Source organism: Rana temporaria, chromosome 4, assembly GCF_905171775.1.
Source record: "Rana temporaria chromosome 4, aRanTem1.1, whole genome shotgun sequence".
Classification (NCBI taxonomy): Eukaryota; Metazoa; Chordata; class Amphibia; order Anura; family Ranidae; genus Rana; species Rana temporaria.
Window position 1 is genome coordinate 319,614,006 of NC_053492.1, and position 27,275 is coordinate 319,641,280.

Consider the following 27,275-nt stretch of genomic DNA (forward strand, 5'->3'; position numbering starts at 1 on the left):
CTACATTTCAAGATTAATATAAACCATTTCTAGGTTTTACAGATTTTGTTTTTGGTTCATTATAGATAAGCTTTGTTTTTGTTCTAAAACAACCAAATAATGTGGTTTGTATTTTTGAACTGGTAAAGATCCTGTTCCTGATGTTTATGCCTGCTGCTACTATCCAGCAACTTGATTGATTAATAAAAAAAAAAAAAAAAAACTTTGTTTTCATTGTGTTTGTCTTTTGCTTAAACTGTGCAATACAGTAGACTGTTGGCTTCCCAGCCAGTAGTCCTGTGGTAGGTTGCGTTTCTTTCCCTCAAGGAATGTATAAAATACATTTGCATATTAATACAGAGGAGTCGGAGTCGGGGAGTCGGAGTCGGAAGTACATAAAACTGAGGAGTCGGAACATTTATCTACCGACTCCACAGCCCTGGACATGACTCCAGCTCTGTAGGAGGTGATTTCACCACCACAGTTAAAAAAAAAGAGCATATATGCCGAAGCAGGGGCGGAGGAGCGATTTTTCTCTTAATTTTTGGGGACGGATTGCCCCCATGCTTCAACATATATATATTTTAGGCACAGATTGCGTTAAATTTTTATTTTATTTATTACTATGTTTTTTTGTATTTGCTTTACATTTATGGTTTGTCTTGCTGTTATACTGTGATTTTACTTTTGTTTTATTGTTAACCATCATTTTCTTAGCAGGTACGCCATTCAGCTACATCGCTGATTTATTTATCTTGACAGCAACAGCGTTTGCTCCCACGATACGTAAATCAGTGACTCCAGCGCTGTAGAAGGTGATTTCACCACCACAGTTAATAACAAAATGGTGCATGTTTGCCCATCATTAGAAGTGGGTGGAGAAAGGGAGGTTATCTAATGGTGGGCATACCCACCGATCAATCTATTCTTTTCATGCAGCCCATAGGCCCACAATATATGCCCAACAAGGACCAGCAACGTACTGGTATGTTGCTGGATTTTGAGTGGTTATACCAGAACAGGGTTCGACAAAATCCGGGCGCCCTGTCGCAATTGCGACTAGAATTGGCGACCTGGTGCCCGGGGAAGCTTAGGCCCGCAGAAGGCCGAAAAAGACGCGGCCTCAATTACCAGCCGGCGTGGCCCACCACGTTCGCGTGGCGGGGGAGGTGAGGGCGCACGGAGACACAGGATACCCCACAGGATGTGATCTGGCGCCTACTTGTGGTTGGCCGTTGGCATGACAAGTAAACCAGCAATCCAGCAATTATAATGGAGCTTCCCCAGTGTTTTCATTGCCATGTCCTTCCCTCTAATTAGAGCCCCCAAACATTATATATATTTTTTATTCTAACACCCTAGAGAATAAAATGGCGGTCGTTGCAATACTTTCTGTCACCGTATTTGCGCAGTGGTCTTACAAGCGCACTTTTTTTGTAAAAAATACACTTTTTTTTTATTAAGAAATAAGGCAACAGTAAAGTTAACCCAATTTTTTTATATTGTGAAAGATAATGTTACGCTGAGTAAATTGGTACCCAACATGTCACGCTTCAAAATTGCTTCCGCTTGTGGAATGGCGACAAACTTTTACCCTTTAAAATCTCCATAGAGGACGTTTAAAAAATTCTACAGGTTGCATGTTTTAAGTTACAGAGGAGGTCTAGGTATAGAATGATTGCTTTCCCTCTACCAATCGGGGCGATACCTCACATGTGTGGTTTAAATACCGTTTACATATGCAGGCACTACTCACGTATGCGTTCGCTTCTGCACGCGAGCTTGGCGGGACGGGGCACGTTTTTTGGCTCCTAACTTTTTTCGCTGGCTCCTAGATTCCAAGCAAATTTGTCAAACCTTGTACCAGAATGATACCCGCATGTTTAGGTATCATTCTTTTTAGCCAGCGGTCGGATTTCATGTAAAAGCAATCCTAGAAACTAATTAGCCTCTAGACTGCTTTTACAAGCCGTGGATCTTCTATGGTTTTCTCTGGCTCTCCTGTCCCAACAGGGAATCTGAGAACGCAGACGGTGGTTCCGCCATCTGACCATAGAGCTGATCAGATACCAGAATGGCTCCAATCATCTTTATGGCCTAAGAAACAAGACACTACGAGCATTTAATGACTTAGATTTCTCCGGATATAAACAGCGCCATTGGGAAATTGTGAAAGCATTTTATCACACCAATCTTGGTGTGGTCAGATGCTTTGAGGTTAGAGGAGAGATATAGGGTCTAATGGACCCCATTTTTTTCAAAAAAGAGTACCTGTCACTACCTATTGCTATCATATTTACATTCCCTGAGATAACAATAAAAATGATAAAAAAATATGAAAAGAACAGTTTAAAAATAAAATAGAAAGGCAAAATAAATAATAATAAAAAAAAAGCAGATCGAGGGCAGTAATTTTAGCAGTAGACCTCCTATGTAAATCTAAAGTGGTAACCTGTAAAGGCTTTTAAAAATGTATGTAGCTTGTCGCTGCTGCACGTTTATGTGCAATTTTAAAATATGTCGTGTTTGGTATCCATGTACTCGGCCTAAGATCATCTTTTATTTCATCAAACATTTGGGCAATGTAGTGTTTTTTAGTGCATTAAAATGATAAAAAGTTTTTTTTTTTTTTTTTTTTAAAAGCGTTTGAAAAATCGATGCGCAAATACTGTGTGAAAAAAAATGCAACACCCACCATTTTAATCTGTAGGGCCTTTGCTTTAAAAAAAAATATAATGTACAAAGTAATTTTCTTGCAAACATTTTTTTTTTTTCATGTAATCAAAAAGTATCAGAAAGGGCTTTGTCTTCAAGTGGTTAGAAGAGTGGATGATGTGTGATATAAGCTTTTAAATGTTGTGCATAAAATGCCAGGACAGTTTTAAAACCCCCCAAATGACACAATTTTGGAAAGTAGACACTCCAAGCTATTTTCTGAGAGGCAAGTCCATGGAATATTTTATATTTTGAGACAAGTTTCTTTTTTTAAAAGAAAAAGACAAGATGCGCCAATCTAAGTGCAGATGGATCTGACAAAACAGCTGACGCTGTGAAACGCGTAATCCTGACACCTTTCCTTACCCTACTCCCCCCAACTCCCTCAAACCTCAATAATCGCTGTTTATCATGATACTTTGAGCACCCTAGACAGATATGTTTCTCTCTGGGCACTCATACCCTACTCACTTAAGATTACTGTCAGATTAGCACACCAATATTAGGCATACCCGGTTTTGATTCCTATCCTATGTGGAATAGAGAACACTGTGCCTAAGGGATAATCTGAGAAAGCTACTATTGACACACCCTTCTCCCATATAAACCTTTTGTTCTGACATGTGTGCCATGTACCTGTCTGTGCCAAGGGATATTTTAGTGTGCTAAACATTGGTATCTGCAGTATATCTTATATTATAATTTTTACAGGTCTTACTTGACTGGGTCTGCCATGCTTTGGTTGGATTGCATTCCAAGAAACTGAATCTGGAAGAAGATATTCAGCAGAAGCTCTGGTGTTTTCTGGACAACATTTTACGCAGTAAAAGGTTGAAATGTCTAATAAAAGAGGGAAAGTGTGTAAAACTTCGGTTTGCTATTGCACAGGTATGTAAGGAACAAATTCACAATGTCTACATTTTATAGGCTAAATAGCTGACACTGCTGGTCAGCGATGCAAGTAATCACACACGGAAAAAGAATAGTTGCCCACAAAAATTACTAATCATATATTTAATTTACTGGTTTATATGACACTGATATATTCCACAGTGGTTTACAAGGAATACTGAATGATTCTAATCAGTATGTGCTCTTGAGAGAGATTACAGTACATGTCAGTAAAACAATCTTATACATGTACTAATGCCATTTTTTGTTCATTTGCATGTAAAATTTGCTTGTGAAGAGTCCATCACAAAGCATAGCAAATGCAATTTGAATTTATTTAAAAACTACTGTCAAAAAATCTGGGGTCAGATTCACACTTCAGTGAACCCTTTACATTGTGTTAATGCATATGAATGGAGCAGATGTGTGAATAGACTCTGAGGCTGGATTCATACCTTTGCATTTTCGCTTTCTGTGTTTTCCATTAAAATAAGTGTTGATGCATCAAAAAGCGCATTGGATTGTGTATCGACACTCAATAAAAAGCTAATTGCGACTTGTGTTAATGGCATTTTGATACATTTACACTGATTTCAATAGAATACTTATATAGTGAGAATTGAAATTGGACCCCTAAGCTTAAAAGCCACAGGTCTAAATATTACATTAAAATAAAGCACTAACAAAACAATGCTTCTGTTTTGTTCACTAATAGAAAGTTCAAAACAACTGCTTCAGTTCTATTTAACCCATTTACTGGCATTGATGTAAGGGTAACAGCAGAGACGAGCTGTTTTCAGCAGGCTGGTCAGTCACCCTTGTTTATGCAACATTACCCTAGGACAGTGATGGCGAACCTTGGCACCCCAGATGTTTTGGAACTACATTTCCCATGATGCTCAACTACACTGCAGAGTGCATGAGCATCATGGGAAATGTAGTTCCAAAACATCTGGGGTGCCAAGGTTCGCCATCACTGCCCTAGGATATCAGCACATAGTCGCAGTAGTGCCCATGAATTTATAGCAGAGTGGTATCCTGGACTCCTGTCAATTCGTGAATGGCTGTGATCAGCAGCTGATGAGCCGCGATCACATCCATATACAAAATATGTGGACAACACCCTCTACCGCGGCTGCCCACTGTCTGCATTACACTATGTGCCCTATCACCGTCTACTCCAGTCTCTTTACCTTTCTTTGCTGTGTGCTTGCTAGACCGCCTTGTGCTGCCTAGCACCTGATTATTCCCCCAGCCACCAGCAATGAGTCTGGTGTCTTGTCCTAATGCTGGTCTCATCGCCACTTTCTTTCAGAATGCCAAGCAGAAAGATCAGTAGACATGTCTACTGATCTTGATCAGTCTCTGAATGAACGTAGAGGAGCTGAGTACTTCTGAGTTCAGTGTAGTGCATATTGACAGCCAAGAAGCAGGTTGAGGACTTTTACCTCCTTGATCTCTTTTTACAATCATCTTGGAAACTGCATGGTCTGTTTAGCACCCCAAGTGTTTTCCCAAATAGTACCTATCTTGTCTGGTGTGTATACCATCATCAGGGAATATATCAGCCTCTGGTGACAGTACTTAAGTAAATTAAAAAAATATAATAATAATTAAAAAATAAACCTACACACCATGTACATACTGCACTATAGACATGTGCACTGCCAAAAAATTAGTTTTTTTCGTTTGTTATTTTCGTTTTTTAAATTTTTTCGGAAATTCGAAAAGTTAGTTTTCCCCGTTTTTGTTTCATTCGTTTTTTTTATTTTTCCGGAAATACGTAAATTTAGAATTTTTTTTTTTCGCTTTTTTCGTATTCAGGAAATTTTCGGATTTCCGAAAAAGCAAAAAACAAATGAAACGAAAAACCCCCCGAATGAAACGAAAAAAAAAAAAGAATTTTCGGAAATCTCAGAATTTTCGAGATTTCGAATTTTTCAATTTTCGAAATGTCGCATTTTTGACATTTCAAATTTTTCAATTTTCGAATTTCGTATTTTCTAAATTTCGTATTTCGAATTTTTCAGTTTTCGAATTATTCAGTTTTTTTGAATTTTTCAGTTTTCGAATTTTTCAGTTTTCGAATTTTTCAGTTTTCGAATTTTTCAGTTTTCGAATTTTTCAGTTTTCAAATTTTTCAGTTTTCAAATTTTTCAGTTTTCAAATTTTTCAGTTTTCAAATTTTTCAGTTTTCAAATTTTTCAGTTTTCAAATTTTTCAGTTTTCAAATTTTTCAGTTTTCAAATTTTTCAGTTTTCGAATTTGAAAAATTCGAAAATGGAAAAATTCGAAAATGGAAAAATTTCCAAATGTCAAAAATCGACATTTCGAAATTCGAAAGATTTTTGACATTTCGAAATTTCGTATTTTCAATTCGGAAATACGAAAATTCTAAAATTGAAAAATTCCAAATGTCGAAAAATGTATTTTCGAATTTTTCAATTTTCGAATTTTTCAATTTTCGAATTTTTCAATTTTCGAATTTTTCAATTTTCGAATTTTTCAATTTTCGAATTTTTCAATTTTCGAATTTTTCAATTTTCGAATTTTTCAATTTTCGAATTTTTCAATTTTCGAATTTTCAAAATTCGGAAATACGAAAATTCGAAATTTGAAAAATTCGAAATTTGAAACATTTTTCACTTTCCAATTTCTAATTTTTCAGAAATTTCGACATTTGGAATTTGGAATTTTTTCAATTTTAGAATTTTCGATTTTTTTCAGTTTTTTTGAATTTCGGAAATACGAAAATTCTAAAATTGAAAAATTCCAAATGTCGAAATTTCTGAAAAATTCTAAAATACGAATTTTTCCATTTTCGAATTTTTCAATTTTCTAATTTCGAACTTCGATTTTTTTCAAATTTCGAATTTCGAATTTTTCAAATTTCGAAAATTGAAAAAATCGAAGTTCGAAAATTGAAAAATTTTTCAATTTTCAAATTTTTCAATTTTCAAATTTTTCAATTTTCAAATTTTCGAAATTCGGAAATACGAAAATTCAAAATTTGAAACATTTTAAGTCCGAAAATTCGTAAATAAAAAATTTGTAAAATCGAAAATTCGTAATTAACGAATTTCAGAGTTTTCGTAAAAAAACGAATTACAAACAAAACGAATTGCACATGTCTACTGCACTATACACATGACAATATAGCCACACATGTTGGAGGACTGAGAACGAAATTCAGCCTGCCTTCACACTTTTGTACTGCAGTGCTGCATACTATTTGTTAATGTACATTGTGTTGCAATAGAGTAGCCTGTTAATTTTGAGTGGGAGGCCAATGCATTATCACTCACCAACACACCCAGAAACGCACATGACTTTTTTCTTAATGTAGTATACTACAACGCACAGCATGTGTTTTGTTATGTGCTTCATTGTGGATGCATAAGCCACTACCATATGGTGACTAAGGTGTCTTTCACAGTGCATGGCACGTCTGTGGCCATTTTCTTGTAGCCCGCGTGCTCCGCTTACAGAGCGGCGGGTCGGTGGCCATTTTGGGTGGTGTCTTTTGCCTCTAGTGGCCAGCATATCGGCACAAACGGCTCCAGCACAGTTCCTGAGGGAAGGCACAGGGAGAGCTGGATGGTACCTGGTCGGGGTGGTGAGTCCTCTGGGGGGTCCCTTGTCTCTCTGCGGCAGCTAGGAGGGTGGTCCGTGTATCTTGCCTTACATCCCTAGGGGTGTCAGGTGGGTGGGTCAGCATGGCGTCAGAACTGGACACCTCTTTCCCAGGCATACCTGAATTGTCAACTAGTGCCCCTGCACCTGCTGTTTCTGTAGACGCTATTTTGGCGGTCCTGGAGGCCTTTGTTGCCAGGGTGGAACCGGCGTGTGGACAAAAAGGGGGTAAAAAGCGCCCCCTCCGCCATCTTCCGGGGATGCCTCTGACGTGGAATCGGGCCCAGGTCCTGGTTCCGATGTGTCAGAGGATGCAGGCCTCGACCGCATGGACAGTGAGGATGACTCTGCATCAGGGTCGGCGCATGATAGGGCGCTTGTAGGAGCACTTATCACCGCAGTGCGGGATACTCTGAAAATGAAGAATACGGCAGAGACGTCAGAGATGTCGGTCCCCTTTGGATTCCGTAAGCCGGCCGGCACTGCTAAGGTGTTTCCTTGTGTTCCTTATTTGAAAAAGCTTTTGTACAAGGAATGGAATCGGCCGCAAACGTTTTTTTCTGCCCCAAAATGTTTAGCGATCCGTTATCCCTTTGGGGAGAAATTATTGAAAAAATTGACTTCTCCCCCGTCGGTGGACCCCCCTGTGTCCAGACTGAACAAGGCGTCCACGTTACCTGTGGAAGGGGCTCCTGCTTTCAAGGACCCCCGCAGACAGGAGAGCTGAGGCAGTGGCCCGCTCCATGTTCATAGTGGTGGGATCAGCAGTGCGACCAGTCGTGGCCGGGGCTCTACGTCTCAGACGCTTACTGAATGGGCGAAAATGTTGCTTCAGGGGTTGGAGGAGCATCAGGCTCCTCCGGACTTTGTGGTGCTGACCGACCAGTTGGTGCAGGGCCTTAAATTTGTCTGTGAGTCAGCCCTGGATACGCTCCCCTTGCTCTCCAGAGCCTCGGTCTATGTGGTGGTGTTGCGCCGCCTGATCTGGCTGAAGTGTTGGTCCGCGGACCAGTCTTCTAAGAAAGCCTTGGTGGACTTGCCCTTTAAGGATAAAAGGCTTTTTGGGGCCTCTCTGGATGACATTATTAAAGATCCCACGGGAGGTAAGAGCACTTTGCTCCCACAATCCAGTAAGGGTAAGGAGCCTCGCCGTAGGCAGGGACCCTCATTTACCACCCACAAGCGTTTTTTTCGTCCGCCTGGTGCTAGAGGTAAGTGCTCCCAAGCTGCTAAGGCGCCTGCTGAAGGGCAGAAGCGCCCCTGGTTCCGCAAGCCCAACAAGCCTGCGGACAAGTCTGTGTCCGCATGAAGGTCTACCCCTGCCCGACACTCGGGTAGGGGGCCGTCTTTGCGGCTCGGTGGACATCTCTTCTTTCCGACCGGTGGGTTTGCGAAGTAGTTTCCTCAGGGTACAAAATAAGAGTTTCTCTTATGCCCACCAAACAGATTTTTTCCCTCCAACCTCCAGCTTCCTCCGGGTCGCCGGGAGGCCCTGTTTGGGGCAGTTCAGGATCTGCTGGTGAGGGGGGTGATCGTGCCTGTTCCGTTACAGGAACGGTTTCAGGGGTTTTACTCCAATCTGTTTGTGGTTCCCAAGAAGGAAGTGGTCCGTCCAATCCTGGATCTCAAGGCCCTCAATTGCTTTGTAAGAGTGCAGAGGTTCAGGATGGAGTCAGTTCGCTCTGTTGTCGCGGCTCTCCATCCGGGGGATTTTCTAGCGTCCTTGGATATCAAGGGCGCATGCTTGCATATCCCCATATGCTCCGGGCATCAGAGATTTCTGCGCTTTGCGGTCGGGGAAGACCACTTTCAATTTGTGGCCCTCCCCTTCGGCCTGGCTTTGGCGCCGAAGGTGTTCACCAAGGTGCTTGCCCCGATCCTGGCCCTGCTGAGGCAGCGTGGAATTGCTATTGTGGGCTATCTGGACGACCTTCTTCTTAGAGCCTCTTCAAGCTCAGAATTAGAGGAAGATGTGTCTATCACCTGCCAGACCCTCCGGGAATTCGGTTGGGTGCTAAATGTTCAGAAGTCGGTGTTGGTACCATAGAATACCTGGGGCTGGTCCTGGATTCTTCTGAAGCGAGAGTTTTTTTCTTCCCATGGAGAAACTACAAACTCTACGGGCTGCGGTGCAGCGGTTGACATCCCAAAAATGGTTGTCGCTCCGCTTTTACATGCGAGTCCTGGGTCTCATGGTGGCCACCTTTGAGGCGGTGCCGTATGCTCAATTTCACACTCGAGTGTTACAGAGAGAAATTCTGTCGTGTTGGGACAAGTGCCCTTCGTCTCTGGATTGTCATATCCGGATGAGACGCCTGGTCAGGACCTCCGTGGTGTGGTGGCTGACGTCTCCGGCTCTTCGCGCTGGGAAGTCATTCCATGTCACTGGACGGTGGTCATGACAGATGCCAGCCTTATCGGCTGGGGGGGAGTATGGGGAGTTCAGTCGGCCCAGGGGATAGCATACTCCAGGTGAGGCCGGACCAAAGTCTTGTAGGGTGGGAGAATTATGGCTTTATCCCTGGAGTTAATCCCCTTTTTAATGCATGCCAATATTCTGTTTGCTTTGTTAGCAGCAGCTTGACATTGCATGCCATTGCTGAGCCTATCAACCTGGTCCTTTTCCATCCTAGATTCCCCCAGAGGTTCTCCCCCTAGTGAGTATATTGCATATTGATATTTTTGCCACCCAAATGCATTATTTTACATTTTTCGACATTAAACCTCATTTGCCATGTAGTTGCCCATCCCATTAATTTGTTCAGATCTTCTTGCAAGGTTTCCACATCCTGCGGATAAGTTCTTGCCCTGCTTAGCTTAGTGTCATCCACAAATACTGAGATTGAGCTGTTTACCCCATCCTCCAACTCATTTATGAACAAATTAAATAGGATTGGTCCCAGCACAGAACCCTGGGGGACCCCACTTCTCACCCCTCACCATTCCGAGTATTCCCCATTTATCACCACCCTCTGTACTCCGTTTTCAATTCATGTACTCGCCCTATGGTTCATGCCAATGGACCTTACTTTGTACAGTAAACGTTAATGGGGAACTGTGTTGAATGCTTTTGCAAAATCTAGATACACCACGTCTACTGGCCTTCCTTTATCTAGATGGCAGCTCACCTCCTCATAGAAGGTTAATAGATTGGTTTGGCAAGAACGATTCTTCATGAATCCATGCCGATTACTGCTAATGATACAGTTTTCATTACTAGAGCTTTCATACTATTGATGTTGGGCTAACTGGTTTGTAATTCCCAGGGATGTATTTTGGCCCTTTTTAAAATATTGTTGCTACATTGGCTTTTCTCCAATCAGCTGGTACCATTCCAGTCAGTAGACTGTCAATAAAAATTAGAAACAATGGTCTGGCAATTACTTGACAGTTCCCCAAGTACCCTCGGGTGCAAGCCATCTGGTCCCGGTGATTTATTAATTTTCCCAAGTCTATTTCTAATTCTGTCCTCTGTTAGCCATGAGGGTGCTTCCTGTGATGTGTCATGAGGACAAACACTGCAGTTTTGGTTACTGAAGCCCCCCGATTCCCTCGTGAAGACTGAGGAGAAGAATAAATTCAGTACCTTTGCCATCTCTCCATCCTTTGTAACCAGATGTCCTTCCTCATTCTTTATGGTGCCAATATAGTCTGTCCTCCCTTTTTTATATATATTTTTTTTTTTTTTGCTCTCCTCCGCTATGTGTCTTTTGTTTTCTATCTTAGCCGCCCTAATTGCACCCTTGAATATCTTGTTGCATTCTTTGTAAAATCTGAATGCTGATGATGATCCCTCAGTCTTGTATTTTTTGAAGGCCTTCTGCTTTGCTTTTATATGCATTTTTACATTAAAGTTAAGCCATCCAGCACTTTTGTTTGCTCTTTTAAATGTATTTCCCAATGGGATGCACCGGCTAATGCCATTATTTGCCATTATAATGCCATTATTTAATATGCTCTTAAAGCAAACCCATCTCTCCTCTGTGTTATTTTTCTCTAAGGCCCCGCACTCACGACCAAACATGTCTGCTGAAACTGGTCCGCGGACCAGTTTCAGCAGACATGTTTGGCCGTGTGTAGGCACGAGCGGACCGATTTCGGGCGAATCGGACAGGTTTCCAGCGGACAACTGTTTCCTGGACTTGCTTTAAAACAGTCCGCTGGAAACCTGTCCCGACATGTACGGTCGTCTGTACAGACCTACCGTACATGTCCGGCCGCCAGCCATCCCTCGCATGCGTCGAATGACTTTGACGCATGCGTGGAAGCATTTAAAAGGCAGGCCCGCCCACGTTGCCGCGTCATCGACGCGGCGACACCGCGTCATCGACGCGGCGACACCGCGGACACGCCCTGCGTATTGTTTACGCGCGGAGTTCTGTTCGATGGTGTGTACAGCCATCGAACAGAAGTCCCCGGGCAGACATGTCCGATGAAAACGGTCCGCGGACCGGTTTCATCGGACATGTCTGCTCGTGAGTACAAGGCCTTAGATTTTATCCCAATTTATATCTTCTAGCAAGGTTCGTAGTTTAGGGAAGTTGGCTCTTTTGAAATTTAGTGTCATTGTGTTCCCCTTGTGTGATTTATACTGAAGCCAATTGACCTGTGATAGCTGTTTTCTAAACTGCCCCATATTTCCACATACGTGATCAGGTCTGTATTGTTGGTAATCGGTAGATCTAGTAATGCCTTGTTTCTAGTTTAGGAACTGGCGAGCCTTAGATGAATGCATCCCCCCGCCAAGGCTATGCCTGGATAATTTAAAATCCCCCATTATGACAGTTGTCCCTGTAGGCGGAAAATGCCCTTCTACTTAAATGATGCAAGTCCGTCACTTTCCGCCGCCCTAAATATTTGGAAAGCGTTTTGGCTCGTTTTCGGGTACACGGATTGAGTATATCCTTTTCACAATTTATGAGCGGGCGATCACCTTAGCCCCCTCTTCCTCACTAAAATGGGTCGAGGAGCTTAGGTATCTGGGAGTGCAGGTGACTAGAAAAATAGCTGGCTTCTTTGATTGGAATCTACAACCACTTCTAACATCGCTTAAAACGTGCTGCTCCTCATGGTCTGGGCTCCCACTGAATCTACTAGGCCGCATTAACATAGTCAAAATGATGATTCTCCCAAAAATCAACTACATATTCGGTATCTGTCTGGTCTGGGTTCCGAATTCATTCTTCGAATAAATAGATAACTGCTTAGTCTCCTTTATTTGGAATGGGGCATCCCCCCGTCTTGCCAAAGCTACGCTGGCACTGCCTAATTTTAAGGTATACTTCTGGGCGGCAATGTTGGTATCGGCCTACTGGTGGTTCCAGAGTTCTAGAGCCAACGCGGCCACCTGTTTGGAGGCTGCTTTCCTGGGGTCCCTGCTAGATCTTTGGAACTTTATCTACAGGGGGCCAGGGGCATACCATCAAAATCTTCCTGGGCCAACAATGGTCGCATGGCAAATCTGGAAGGCTGCGACGCATCGTTTCTCTGTCCCGGACCAGTTATCCCCTGCTCAACCCCTTTGGGGCAACCCTGCACTCTCCCATTTCCACACCATTCAGGACCTCCAGCTTTGGGCGAGATATGGGGTCAAAACTATTGGGGACATCATGCCCATGGGTACCCTCCTAAACTTTTCACAGTTGTCTCAGAGGTTCAATCTGTCGGGCTGGATGCTGTTTCGATATTTCCAGCTGTGACATGCTGCTGTGGCCCAATTCCTATTCTTAAGGTCTACCCTATTGAGGATATGTTGGCACCTGGGGACCTAGATAAACTATTGTCTGCCCTATATAGCTCTCTGCTCTGCACTGATATTCCTAGAATGGAAAAACTCTGGGAATACTGGAAGGAGGTAATCCCCTCCCTGGATTGGGAGGATAGTCGAGACCAGGGGGCCCTAAGCTTGTAATTTCATCCCGAGATAAGCTGATTCAGGTCAAGTTTCTCCATAGGGTTTATTACACCCCTGTAAGGCTACAGAAACTGTATCCAGAACGGGACCCTACCTTCCCTAGATGCAAACTCCAACATGGGTCATATATGCACATGTTTTGGGAATGTCCCATCACATTGACATACTGGAAGGCGGTCTTTGATGAAATTAACCTCCGGCTACAACTTGACCTATTCCCTACACCTTTCCTGGCCTTATTGGGCATCCCTGATGACGACCAGCACTCTCACTACTCCAAGCTTCTCATAACCTACCTCCTCTACTATACCAAAAAAGATTTTAATGAAATGATCATCCCCAGACCAACCCACGGTATCCGCCTGGGAGTCCATGGTGAACGCAGCCCTGCCATTGTATAAGATGACCTACTCCAACAGGGGATGTCATTGGAAATTTGAAAAGGTGTGGTCCCCTTGGACAATGACATGACTTGACAATGCTGAAGGGTGGGGTCTGGATGTTGGGCATGGCCAAATTTTTTACTACCACTGCTTCCCCTTGGGGGAACTGTAATGTGCAAGGTTTACTAGAATTGCAAATGCTTATTGTCTGCAGAAATCTATGTACTGTGTATCGAATCAGCATACTGCGGTATTATGTTTGTTTACCTGGTTTGTGACGCTCAACTGTCTCTTTACATATGCTGTCAAACACATCTTTTTCAATAAAGACAGGTATTTGCACCCACTTCGGCCAAACAGTCTTGGGCAGACTGCGGGCATTACGTCACTAACCCTCGCCCCCCCCCTGTTGTGTGCTGGGAACACTCGGCTCCCAGTACACAGCAGGAGCCAATCAGCAGGCGCAGCGCAACTTGCGCATGCACCGTAGGGAACCGGGCAGTGAAGCCGGAGCGCTTCACTTCCTGGTTCCCTCACCGAGGATGGCGGGGGGAGCAGCAGAGTAGAGCAGAGTGATGAACGATCGCTCGTCCTCTGCTGCGGACGGCGCTGGACTCCAGGACAGGTAAGTGTCCTAATATTAAAAGTCAGCAGCTGCAGTATTTGTAGCTGCTGGCTTTTAAAAAAAAAAATTCAGCGGACATCCTCTTTAAGGGATGGGGCATTGGTGACTCTGTCAATACCATCTTCCTCAGTGTGAGAAAGTCTACTTCTTGTAGAATCTACCTTTGCACCTGAAGAGCCTAGTTTGGCTAGTGCAAAAGCAGGCAACTTAACCAATGGGAATATTTTAGTACTCTAAAGTGACAGGCTTTTACCTTATTCATACTGTCTTTGGCTTTGCACTTTGTCAAGACCTTGTCAAGACCTTACATGTAGTTGCTTATGTTAATCACCAATTCCAACCTCCTGTGTCTTTGTGGTATCTGAACCTGGTACTTTTGGTTTTTCAAAAAACTCCCTTGATGAACTGATATTGGGAATCTCATAAATTAGGTGGCCTTTACATCAGGCATGTCTCTGAGCTAAAGATTCTTTCTTGTATAGAGCCTTTTCTCGTCTTGCATTGGGACAAGATGTTCCTGATGCCCAGATTTTCTTTCCTCTCTAATGTATTCTCTTCCATTTCAGTGAGGATGTGGTCTTCCCTTCCCTACATCCTTCTCCAAAACATGTCAGGGAGATTGCACTTCACTGCCTGGATGTGGTCAGATCAGTTAGGGTCTACATAGCCAAAACATCTTCATTGAGAAGAGTCCCTTTTTGCCCTCCCTTGAATGTCCCTAGAAGGGACATTCCTGCTTATTTCACTATTGCTAGGTGGCGCAGGCTGCTCATTTCCAGGGCTTACACCCTCAGGGAACAGATTCATTCCTTCGCTATCAGCCAGGGTTGCCAACTTTCAGTAATTTTACAAACCGTTTGTAAAATCTATACTTTTTGCATCTGTCCTGTCCTCCCCATGAACAAGAGAGGGGGAGATGTAGATAAGAGTCTCTTAAAAAGATAAACTAGATGGACCCTTTCCTTGGCAACTACATCATATCCAGGGTTAAATGAGTCCATCAGTTACAAACCATTCCTGTAATGGGTTTTTATGGCCATGTTTACAGTTGTTTAACTTTTGAACATTCTAGTAATTTGTTTGGTTTAGTTTCTAACTTTTCAGTCTAACTTTTCAGTGTATGTGTATTTTTGAATTATGATCCCTCTTTTTGGCTGAGCTCATTAGACCTGAATGTTGGGAGTGTGTAGATTGTACATTTTCAATTACCAATTTATATTTAATATTCTCGTTAACATTAAGCCCAAGGTCTTTAGTTTTGTCTATCTTCTTTATTATGATTATATTGAGGAACCCCTTTAAGGATCGGGTGACCATGCGGAAGCCCAGGGCGCCATCCATAGTGTTGTCATTTTCTTTGACACCACCAGGTGGCGCCAATCGTCTAAAGCATGGGTGCTCAACCTGTGGCCCTCCAGCTGTTGCAGAACTACAAGTCCCATGAGGCATTGCAAGTCACTGACAACTACAAGCATGACTCCCAAAGGCAGGGGCATGATGGGAATTAACAACAAAAACCTGGGGAATGCCCAGGGAAAAACCAAGCCTACTTACCGACCAGCTTGCAGAGAACCAATTAACCTGTCTACAGTATGCGTTAAAAACAGGGGTTCGGTCCGCACGCATTTGCAAACGCATGCGTGAGCCACAGAGCCGCGCCAAGGCACCCTGCAATATCTGTGGTCCTAACACTAAACAATGAGCGTCCCCACAGTGGAGGCACATGCATTTTAATGGATAGGCATGATGGGAATTGTAGTTCTGCAACAGCTGGAGGGCCGAAGGTTGAGCATCCATGGTCTAAAGTATGCCTTGGCTTTTCCTCCCTATCAGGCACTATTTGGCTTTGTTACTTAGTTTTCCTGTTGGATTGGGAAGATCTTTTTCATCTAGTCAGAAAGGTTTTTATCAACTTTGACCTACTATTGTTATGGTTTTAAAATGATGAAGACTGGCTTAGTGCACCTTCTTCACCATTTCTGCTTTTGTTGCTGTTTTTTGGATTAAATATAACATTGTGTTTTTTTGTTTCATAATATGTGTATTTCCTATATCATTATGTGATTTATATATATTGTTTTTATTTGTATTTTTCAGTAGATAGTGCCTGACAAATGGTGAAACATGTTGAGAATGTTGTCATTCTGCACACTCTGAAACTGTTTTGTATATTTTGATGGATTTTATTCTTTACATTTTTAACTTTTATAAATAAAATATTTTTTTATATCTGTTTAATTTGCACCCTTAAAATCCCATTTAATCTATTTTCAATCAAGGGGATGTGGTGCCAATAACTTTTAGATGATAAGCAATTAAATTCTTCTATCTTGGAGTACAGTACAGAACACAAGTTCCTCCCCTCCGTTCTGTTTTTTTGTTTCTTCTTCCTGCTTGCTACAAAACTAGAGTCCCATGAAGTGGGCGAGGTATGTGAGGGTGCACTGGGACATTAACACCAAAGCTTTTACTAGTGTTTAAACTAGAAATTTACCAATAACAGCTTGAGCAAGGAACATACATTCCACATTAATAATTATGCTACCAGAATTAGCGTGTGCTGTAAACTGCCTCCTGGATTGTTCCTGTTAATTCTTGCTGGAGGCTGACAATTTGCTGAAGTCCAGAGCCTCTAAGCAGTAGTTAGTGTTCTAAAGTGTACTGAGAACAAGTAAATGTTCTCTCCAGCATTAAAGCGGGGGTTCACCCTGTTAAAAAAAAAAAAAAAAAAAAAATTTTTTATTAGACCATTACTTTCGGCATCGTAGCGCGAGCTACGGTATGCCGGTCTTAAATTTTTAATCCCCGTACTCACTGTGCTATCGATGATTGAAGAATCCGGGGAATGGGCGTTCCTATGGTGAGAGAAGGTGATTGACGGCCGGCCCTGGCACGTCACGCTTCTCCGGAAATAGCCGAAATAGGCTTGGCTATTCACGGCGCCTGCGCATAGCCTGTGCGCAGGCGCTGTGAATAGCCGAGACCTACTCCGGCTGTCTTCGGGGAGCGTGACGTGCCAGAGCCGGCCGTCAATCATCCTCCCTCTCCATAGGCACGCCCATTCCCCGCGGGAGTCGGATTCTTCAATCATCGATAGCACAGTGAGTACGGGGATTAAAAATTTAAGACCGGCATACCGTAGCTCGCGCTACGATGCCGAAAGTAATGGAATAATGAGGTGAAGGAGGGTGAACCACCGCTTTAAAATATACAACTGTGCATGTGCAGGTCGGCTACTCTGCCTGTGTTAGCTGGCCTTCCCCAGATAGATGGTGCAGGAGGGGGAGGATCTATGCATATAGGATAAAATGGCCTTTTTATACAATGCAGAGGATTGACCCTTAAGTTAACCCCCTGAACGACTGCAACATACAGGGATATGCAATGTAATACTGACATATAATCACACACAGTTTGGACTTGATGGACTTGTGCCTTTTTTTTCAACCTCATCTATTATGTAAGTTCCACAGTGAGCATTACAAGAATGCTATACTGCATATACAGACAGGTTTTACTATTGTGGGTTTAGTAACACTTTAATCTTTAGGCTGTCAGCAGATCGGCCTCTACAAATTTGATACAGTGCCTTAAAATCAAGAGCAACTGAGCATGTGCAGGACAGAGTGAAACAGTGTATTAGTGGATTTTAAACAGTATCCGCACATTTAACTTGTTCCTGAAGGTGAACTTGTGCCTGAAGATTGCATAAAACCCCCAAACATTATATCTTTCCTGAAAGCAGTCACTCTAGAGCAGTGATGGCGAACCTTGGCACCCCAGATGTTTTGGCACTACATTTCCCATGATACTCAACTACACTGCAGAGTGCACGAGCATCATGGGAAATGTAGTTCCAAAACACCTGGGGTGCCAAAGTTCGCCATCACTGATCTAGAGAATAGAATAGTGGTAGTTCCAGTTTTTTTTTACGTCACCCAAAATTACCCAATTTGTGGGTAAAATAAGAAAAGCCGAGGTTGCGCTGAGTAAATAGATACCCAACATGTCATACCTTAAACATGTCAGTACCCTATATTTATCACAGATGATGCTTTAAAAAACCCATATAAGTCATCAGTTTAGTGTCACGAAGGAGGTCTGGTGCTAGAATTATTGCTCTCGTTCTGGCGTGTGCGGCGATATGTAACGTGTATCGCAATCAACAGTTTTTTTGGGATGACAGGTTCTCTTTAATAAAACATGCAGGATCTTAGACATGCATGGTCTAAAAGAGCCTGTATGTTTCCCCTGTGCTCCACTGAATGGAATGCAATGCACATTGCACTGCATAACATTCTTTACCGGCCTTGATGGCTGGGGAAACAGTCAACAGAGACCTGGAAATGACATCACTTCCAGGTCAATAGCTAGAAGAGGAGGAGTGGACTTGTGACCGGTCTTCTACCACCCCCATTACCCAGTGGCACCCGCTATGCCATTACAGCAGCCCAGGTGCCAGGTCGAAACGGCACCTGGAGTTTGTCAGGCCCTGACCTAAACGTAGCAGTATTTAAAACTATCTATTACTTCCTCTCCTCTATCCTGTACTTTACCCCAAAATATGGAATTTACAAGTCAAAATTCAAATTTTTTTTGCTAAATAAATTGAAAGTATCTTGCTCAATTTGTTTTATAAGTACAAAGAAATACCTATTGATCAAGTAAAAAATTCAGAGCGATGCTGTGCACATTCTCTGTGTTATTTTGAGGAGTTTAATTAGCCTCTTCTAGCTCTTATCTCAAACTATGGAATATTAGGTGTCTTATGTTGTAGATATGAGTGTAGGTGGAATTTGAGTCGTATAGCAGAAGACAACAGGACAGGGCTCACAAAAATGCTGTTTTTAGCCCACAACAGGAAAAAGAAACGAAGTTCAGTTCTGGCAGATCAACATGTTTTTTCCTCACTATTGTAGCGACTGTTTACAACAATCTCTGTTAGTTTCATATACAATATATAACTTAAAGTAATTTATCAGGTTATTTATGTGAATGTTTCTTATTTTTTTAGGTTATGAACGACTTCATTGCTTTATCATCTGTGCAACAAGACCCTCCAGCTGGTATTGCAAACATTTTAAGCTGCTGTCAAACTGTTCTCTCTACGCCTAGCCTTGCTTATGTCTATACAACAAAATATGAATTGATGGTAGACTTACTAACTAAGCTGTGCACATTGGCTTGTCATTACTTGATCATCCCATCTGAACAATTACAACTCACCACAATCCAAGTCCTTAAAACCCTTCAATTGTCTTTCACCCAGTATCTACAAGTACAGAGACAGCAAAGTAATCCAAATAGGGTATTTACATATTTAATGGCACATCTATTTCAGCCATGCTTGCTGTTAAGGAATTTCTTGAACGTTCGTGTTTGGAGTAAGGATGATGATAGTCAAGTACGCCACCAACTAATCAAGGACCTCCGCAGTAGCATTGAGACTGTTCTTTGTAGTGCCCTTTTTCAGCCTGAACTTCTGGCTTCATACAAAGAAGAGCTTCTTTCTGAAGGAGACAGGTCAGAGAAGAAAAAGATATCACCCAAAATATTTCTTACACCTGTATCCTCCATCTTGACAAAACTAGAGGATAGCACTTTCTGTGACCCAGACACCTATGTTTCACTATTGGCCAATTCTGTTTCTCTGGTGTATAAATTGTTTTTGGATGCATATTGCAAAGATGGAAAGGAAATATTCTACTTTCACATGCTTGTCAAGCTCTTTCATTGCCTTAAATCAACTATTCCATTTAGACAGGAAGATAATGCAACATCTTCAGGTTACTCTACAGGTCTTCTTGCATTAGAACAGCTACTGAACCTAGCTCTCAATCATGACATCTACAATGTTGCTGAAGACCACATAAGGTATAAAGATATTCAGTACCAGTTCTATCGTAAGGTAGCAGAAATGCTGATATGCAACCCCTGCACCTCTTCACAATCTTGGTTTCGATGCTTAAAAAATGTAATATTATTAAATCACATGATCGTTGAACCAGACCTTGATGACCTATTATCATGTGCATGGATTGATGCAGACATTTCCGATCTGCGCATTAGAAAAGCGCAGGAAGCTTTACTTGTAAGCCTTTTCCAGACCTATACTAAGCTTCGGCAGTTTCCAAAACTGTTTCAGGAAGTTGTGATATTGATATGTCGTCCTGCAGCTGATGAGTTAAGACAGCCGATTCTTACTTCTAGTCTGAGTGAGAAACTTTCAGATTTCCTTATTCAGCTTCCACCTAATCAGATTTTGGATGTGTGGGCCATTATTTTGGAAAAGTGTGGTTGCGATATCCTTCCAGGTATTAAAGATGACCCAGATGTTTGTTTGAAAATGGTCTCTCTCAGCTCTCTTTTGCATTGCTTGTTGTTTAACATGAAGAGTTTGGACAATTATACTCCAACGCCTGTTTTAGCAAGGTTCAATGATCTCATGAAACAAATGATGGATAAGCTGATATTGCCTTCTCTGGCTATTGTTCAGCAGGGTTGTGTAAACACTGTATCTTTGGCCTGGCTTCCCAAACTCTGTGATGCTGTCCTTTTGCTTCTCTGTACGTGGATAGAAGTAAATACTGTGACTAAACTGAATTGCAACAAATATGTTTCACAGATAAGAGAACTGCCCCTTCTTTTGGAATCGTCTATTGAAGGGTGGGATTTTTCATTGTTCTGTGGCGATAAAGATTGTTGGAGTAAAGTCTATAAACATTGCACTCAATTAAATCCAGTCAGCATGTTTTATCTGGAGCTGCTTTCTATTCAGAAAATGAAACATATTCTAATGCATTATGCCTCCACAACCGAATCCATGCAACTTACTCTTCAGAATGCTGCATTTCTAATTATTCATCCTGTTAGTGATCTTAAGGTGCCGAAACATCACAAACCTTGGAGTGGAAATGCTAACTTAGTTGATACAAATTCTTTCCATGTGGCTCACTGGCACCTCATTACATCAAATCTTCTAATTATCCTTCCATACGTTCCATTGCCAAATATCTACAATATAGCAGACTTTCTGCTGGAAACAATGCCGCCTACACAGTGCACAAAAGATCCAACTGATAAAGAAAGTTCAGTTTCGTTTGAGGATATTTCATTGGCTTTACTGAAAAGTGATCACTTTTCTGAGCTACCTGGATTGCAATGTGCATTTATAACCAGCATTATTAACAAATGTGCCATTGCTTTAAAGGAGAAACATGTTTTAAATGGTATTTGTGATCTTCTCTCTGCTAAAGACTTGCATTGGCATGAAGATTTTCTTTCATCCTACAGTAAAGGAACTAAAATATGTGCCAGTGATGTAGTGGATGGATTAAATTCCAAAGTCTCTGTGTGTATAACAAATTTAGAGGTTGTTGTACAGTGTATATTATCATTGCCTAATGAAACTAAATTTGTTGAATTATGTGATTCTGAGATAAACCAAATAACCAATATTATAGAATTTATTTCTGTATTAAAACCTGACAGTCTGACACCCTCAGACCAGTGTCGCTGCTTTTTCCTGCTGTTGTCTATAGCAAGGACAATGTCCTTTAGGAGTCTCCAACTTGCAGGTGTTTGTTATAGACTTATGGTATGTCTTTTAAATGGTAAACATGCCAAAGCAATATTCAAACTGCTCTTTGCTAGTGACATTCTAAAAACTGTTGTGATATGCTTTCAGCTAACTGAATTTGAGTTTGCTGATGACATGGAGAACAAGCAGTACTGGCCGGAATTTATTTCCACTATACAGTCTTTTTTTGACACATTGCTTGCTTTGGTCTTAGAGCGGAAGCAGAGCTGTCTCCTGAACTTAGAGAAATTTGCAGAATTTGTGTTTGAATTTGTTCCAAAACCCAAAAGCAAAGACTGGAACTCTTGTATAGGTCAGTTGCTTATTTCTGTTCTCAGTGGCTTATGCAGAGTTTTAACAACTTGCATCCAAGAACACATTGTTGATAAAAAGAAGACTGAAACCTTTTGTGCTTTACTGCAGCGGTCCGTTGTTACTATGAATATGGTTGTTCAGCAATGCCTGAAGATCAATGACCCAACTCACATTTTACCTTCATTCCTTGTATCCTGCACAACCACTCTCCTTGAAGCAGAGCTCAGTTGCCAAGATAAAATCAAAATTCAGAACATTGAGGTTTACAGATATCTCTGCTTACAAATTCTGAGAGAACTTCCATATGCTGAAAAACAAACTCTGTTTCTGAAAGCTGCCCTTCGTTATTTGGCGTTTGGCATTACAGTAGAAGAAATCTACACTGCACAGCAAATGCTAGTCACCTCCATATTTAATTCCGTCCAAAAAATGCTTTCTAGTGAGTATTAAATTTCTATTTTTTTTAATTATGTATTAAATAAGATTTGTTTGTCTATTTTGTTTTATACAGTTAACCTAAAGCTCTTCAGGCAAGGCTTTTTAAAGTCATGGACAACAAAATGTCATGTGTGTGCTTGCTTGCTTTCCTGCAAAGGTATCCATAGGCATGAGATAATTGGTTTGACATTGGCTAATTGATATTGCTTCTCCAAGATGAGGCAAATGCCTTGGGAATGTGATGCACATGCGTACTCGGCCACTGCATCTTTCTATGTTTTGTGCTATAATCTACCTACAAAATCAAACCTATATCTCCTGTCCATGGCTATCTTCAGAAGAGGTGTGTGAGAACTCCTCAAACTGATTTAAAGCATTTGTTACTCCAACATTTTATATTCCTATATTTGTATGAGAAAGTATCCTTTTCTCTTTGTATTGCTTCCTTTGTGTGAAATCCCTGGTGTCCCTGCCAGTTCCTCAGCTTTCCCATTAAACTGACCACACTAAGCAGGAGAGCACACTGTGATCAGTTCTGTAGCTATCCTTGGAACTCGGTGTGCTCTTCTCCAATGATCAGACTTGTCCTGACATGCCCCCGCTGCACAGCCATTCACTGGGCACTCACTGTGCTGCTGCTTCCCCTCCCCCAGCTCTTATGCAGCTAAGAAAAGAGGGAATGTGATCATTTATAAAAAGGGGGAAAAAAGGTATTTATAATGTTTAGCTATACAAAAATGTTTTGCCTCTAACTTCTATTTTAAACCGAATAGTTGTTTTACAATCACTTTAACTATAAGGGTGGGGTAAGATAACTTTCAGTATTTATGCATTCCTTTTTTAAGAAAATGTAATGTCCGTGGAATTCTCTATGGACATCTGTGTAAAATAAGGAATAGCAAAGCTTGTAACTGTAAAGAGAAGAAACACGTGGGTGAAAGCGCCTAATGCATTATCAAAATCATTTTATTAAATTAAAACACAAATGCCAATTGGAGTCTCACAAAAGTGATAAGATACGAGCAGTATATATACACCAAACACAAAGCCATTGGAGTGTATGCTGTAATATCCCACCCCCCCATCACCTGGAACCATCGGTGGACCGAAAGTGCGTCATAAAGACCCCCTGACCAGAAGTGCGCAGCTAACCTTGCTCCTGATTATGGCTCAGAGCTGCCATATCTACACAGGTTTATGCACTTTTTTAACCACTTACCGACCTCTGCACAAACATATTCGTCGGCAGAATGGCACAGGCAGGCAAATGAGCAAACAGGTATGTCCCTTTGAATTTGCCACCTTGTGCGCGCACGTCGCGGGAGCTTGCCCATGGTGCCCCGCGAACCGAGAGGCAGAACGGGGAGATACCTATGGAATTTCCCTGTTCTGCCTAGTGGCGTGACAGGGATCTATTGTTTCTTCTTGCAGGAGGCTGCCATTTTGCTGAAGCCCAGAGCCTCAGCAGTAAAGTGGAATTAAACCCATCAATTAAACGGTTTCAGAAAACGGTTGCATTCCTGAAATGCTGGGATTGCTGTCACATTTGCTTATCCTTAACCAAACTGTCAAACGATCAAATGGCTGGTGTCAAAACTGATCGATCACATGTGCAGTGCCATGTAAGTTACAGATCAAAAAGAAGCAGCTTCCTTGGCTGTTAAGTATAGGAGAGTTTAATTCTGCTTAAAGGCTGTCAGAAGATCGACCTAAGATCGAGAGAAACTAAGCATGTGCAGAGCAGGGTGAGACAGTGGGGTTAATTTACTAAATCTGGAGAATGCAAAATCTGGTGCAGCTGTGCATTCTAGCCAATCGGCTTCTTATTTCACCTTGTTCAATTTAACTTTGACAATAAATCCTGGAAGCTGATTGGTTTCTATGCACAGCTGCCCCGGATTTTGTTCTCTCCAGTCTTAGTAATTAAAACCCACTGTATTACTGGATTTTAAACAGTATAGACACTGATTTTTAACCTCTTGGCGCTGTGAACGCGCAAATATGCTCTCGGTGGGTTAATATTTTGCCTATGAGTGCATATCCATTTGACCTCTGGAAGATTTACCCCCTTCATGACCAGGCCATTTTTTGCAATATGGCACTGTGTTTTACTTTAACTGACAAATGCAATGTTGTACCCAAATAAAATTTGTAATCCCCCCCACAAATAGAGCTTTCTTTTGCTGGTATTTGATCTCCGCTGCTTTTTTTTTTTTTGCGCTATAAACAAAAAGAGGCCGACAATTTTGAAAGAAAACAACATTTTTTACTTTCTGCTATAAAACCCATCCAATAAAAAAAAATCGAATTTCTTTAGAAAATTTAGGCCAATATGTATTTTGCTACATATGTGCCAATAAGCGTATATAGATTGGTTTGCTCAAAAGTTATAGCATCTACAAAATATGGTGTGTGTTTGTGTGATATATATATATATATATATATATATATATATATATATTTAGAATATTTATTTAGAATATTTATTTATTTTTATAATAGTAATGGCGGCGATCAGTGACTTCTGTGATATTGTGGCATACAAGCAGACACTAACTGACACATTTGACACTTTGTGGGAACCAGTGACACTAAAACAGTGATCAGTGCTAAAAATGCACTATCACTGTACTAATGACACTGGCTTGGAAGGGGTTAAACATCTAGGACGATCAAAGGGTTAACTGTGTTTTTGTGTAAACTGTGCTGCTTTTACTAAGGGAAGTGGTGGATTTTATTTGAGACACAAAACCTGTCACTTCACCTCGTCAGAACAAAGGTCTGCCTTGTTTATATAGGCAGAGCTCCATTCTGTGCCTGACGATCAGCAGGTGCTGGCGGACATTCTTTGCCCAGCACCCGCAGATCGAGTAATCACAGCAGAAGCGCCCCAGGCAGAAGTGCAGAATCACGTATAAATATGTGATTCTGCACAGCTGGGACGCCGTTTAGCAGTATGGAGTGGATATATAAGAGGATGTTGGTCTCCGTTTGTCATTCCCCCTGAAGAAGGGGGTGCATCCTCCGGAACATGGTCTGATATACTGCCATATCTTTTCACCTTTGTGAGTATCCTATTGGCATTTGTGTTTTAGTTAAATAAAAGCTATTGGTAATGCCCTCCCGTGTACTTTCTTTGTAGTTGCTTGTGGAGATCTCCCAACCTGAGGAGGGCTGCACCAGGTATAGCATTCCATGTGAATAAACATGAGTGTTCCACACGTTGCATACTGTTGGGACTTTGTAGATGCATTTAGCAAAGCAAAAGCTTTTGGCAAGGAATTCTTCTTGTGTGTTGAAAAATATTTTAAACATTCCTCTATCCTTATATTTAGTAAAAAGTAGAACACTTCATAACTTTTCTTTTTTTAATAAGAAAAAAATATGTTTTATTGAGATTTGTATGAAATACATGTACAAATCGTGTATATATGCTAATAAACCATGAAACAGAACAAAGGAAAAAGAAAAAATGGTGACATCAATTTCAGATAAGGCAACACCGATACAAGACCGTGATACAAAAAAAAACAATAAGTATATAAATAAGCCACTTGGGCCTATAAAACAAAAGATTTAAAGTAGTGTAAACCCTCACATATACCCAGTGAACTGAACTGAACAGACTTATGCCGCGTACACACGATCGGTCCATCCGATGAGAAAGGTCTGATGACTGCTTTAATCGTTAACCGATGAAGCAGACTGATGGTCTGTCGTGCCTACACACCATTGGTTAAAAAAAACGATTGTGTCAGAACGCGGTGACGTAAAACACAACGACGTGCTGAAAAAAAAAACGAAGTTCAATGCTTCCAAGCATGCGTCGACTTGATTCTGAGCATGCATGGATTTTTTAACCGATGGTCGTGCCTACTAACGATCGTTTTTTTTCTATCGGTTAGGTATCCATCGGTTAAATTTAAAACAACATTTTTTTTTTTTTAACCTACGGATTAAAAACCGATTGGGCCCACACACGATCGGTTTTGGTGCGATGAAAACGGTCCATCAGACCGCTCTCATCGATTTGACCGATCGTGTGTACGTGCATTAGATGATACACAGAAATTAACCAATCCACCTACATACATTTTACTTCGTTTATCTGTAGTTTTCCTCACTCTACAGCCGTTCAGAAGTGCAGATTGTGTTTAAAAATCTTTCTTCAGCTGTCCAGCAGCACAGAGGAGGGGGCTAGAGAGGCTGCAGTTACAGTGTGTGAGAGCTGATTGGAGGAAAGGAACACCTTAACACAGCAGAAGAACTGTGTTCTGAATAGACCAGCTCTGTTCTGAGCTCTCCCTCCCCTGACACAAATTTATCTCAAGTTCAGGAAATCTTCTCAAAAGTAAATCATGCTGATAAGAGGACAATCACCTGAGAGAAATGACACATGTAGCTTTGGAGAGGGATAAGTAAACACTGCAGACAGGGTAGACCGCGGGTTAAAATAGGTATTGAACACGTCACCATTTTTCTAGGTAAATATTTTCTAAAGGTGCTATTGACATGAATTTTTTCACCACGGTAACAACCCATGCAATACATACATACAAAGAAACCAAAACAAAGAAGTTCAAAAAGTCATGTGTAATAAAATGGAATGACATGGGGGAAAAAGTATTAAACATTCTGAAATGTATTTAAAGTGGGTTGTAAACCTTCAGATTTTTTAACTAAAAATAACAAACATGCCTATTGCTTACCTGCTCTGTACAATAGTTTTTCACAGAGCAGCCCAGATCCTCTTCTTTTGGGTCCCCTGCCGGCGCTCCAGACCCCTCCTCTTCATCAGGTACC

General features: G+C 41.5%; 1 protein-coding gene across 1 annotated transcript in view; it reads left to right on the forward strand.

Moving 5' to 3' along the window:
* The window catches only part of URB2 (URB2 ribosome biogenesis homolog), a 154,942-nt gene that overhangs the window by 47,290 nt on the left and 80,377 nt on the right, over positions 1-27,275 (forward strand). The window contains 2 exon segments of the mRNA XM_040350681.1: positions 3,406-3,582; positions 19,155-22,473. Of these exon segments, the coding sequence (XP_040206615.1) occupies positions 3,406-3,582; positions 19,155-22,473 (3,496 nt within the window).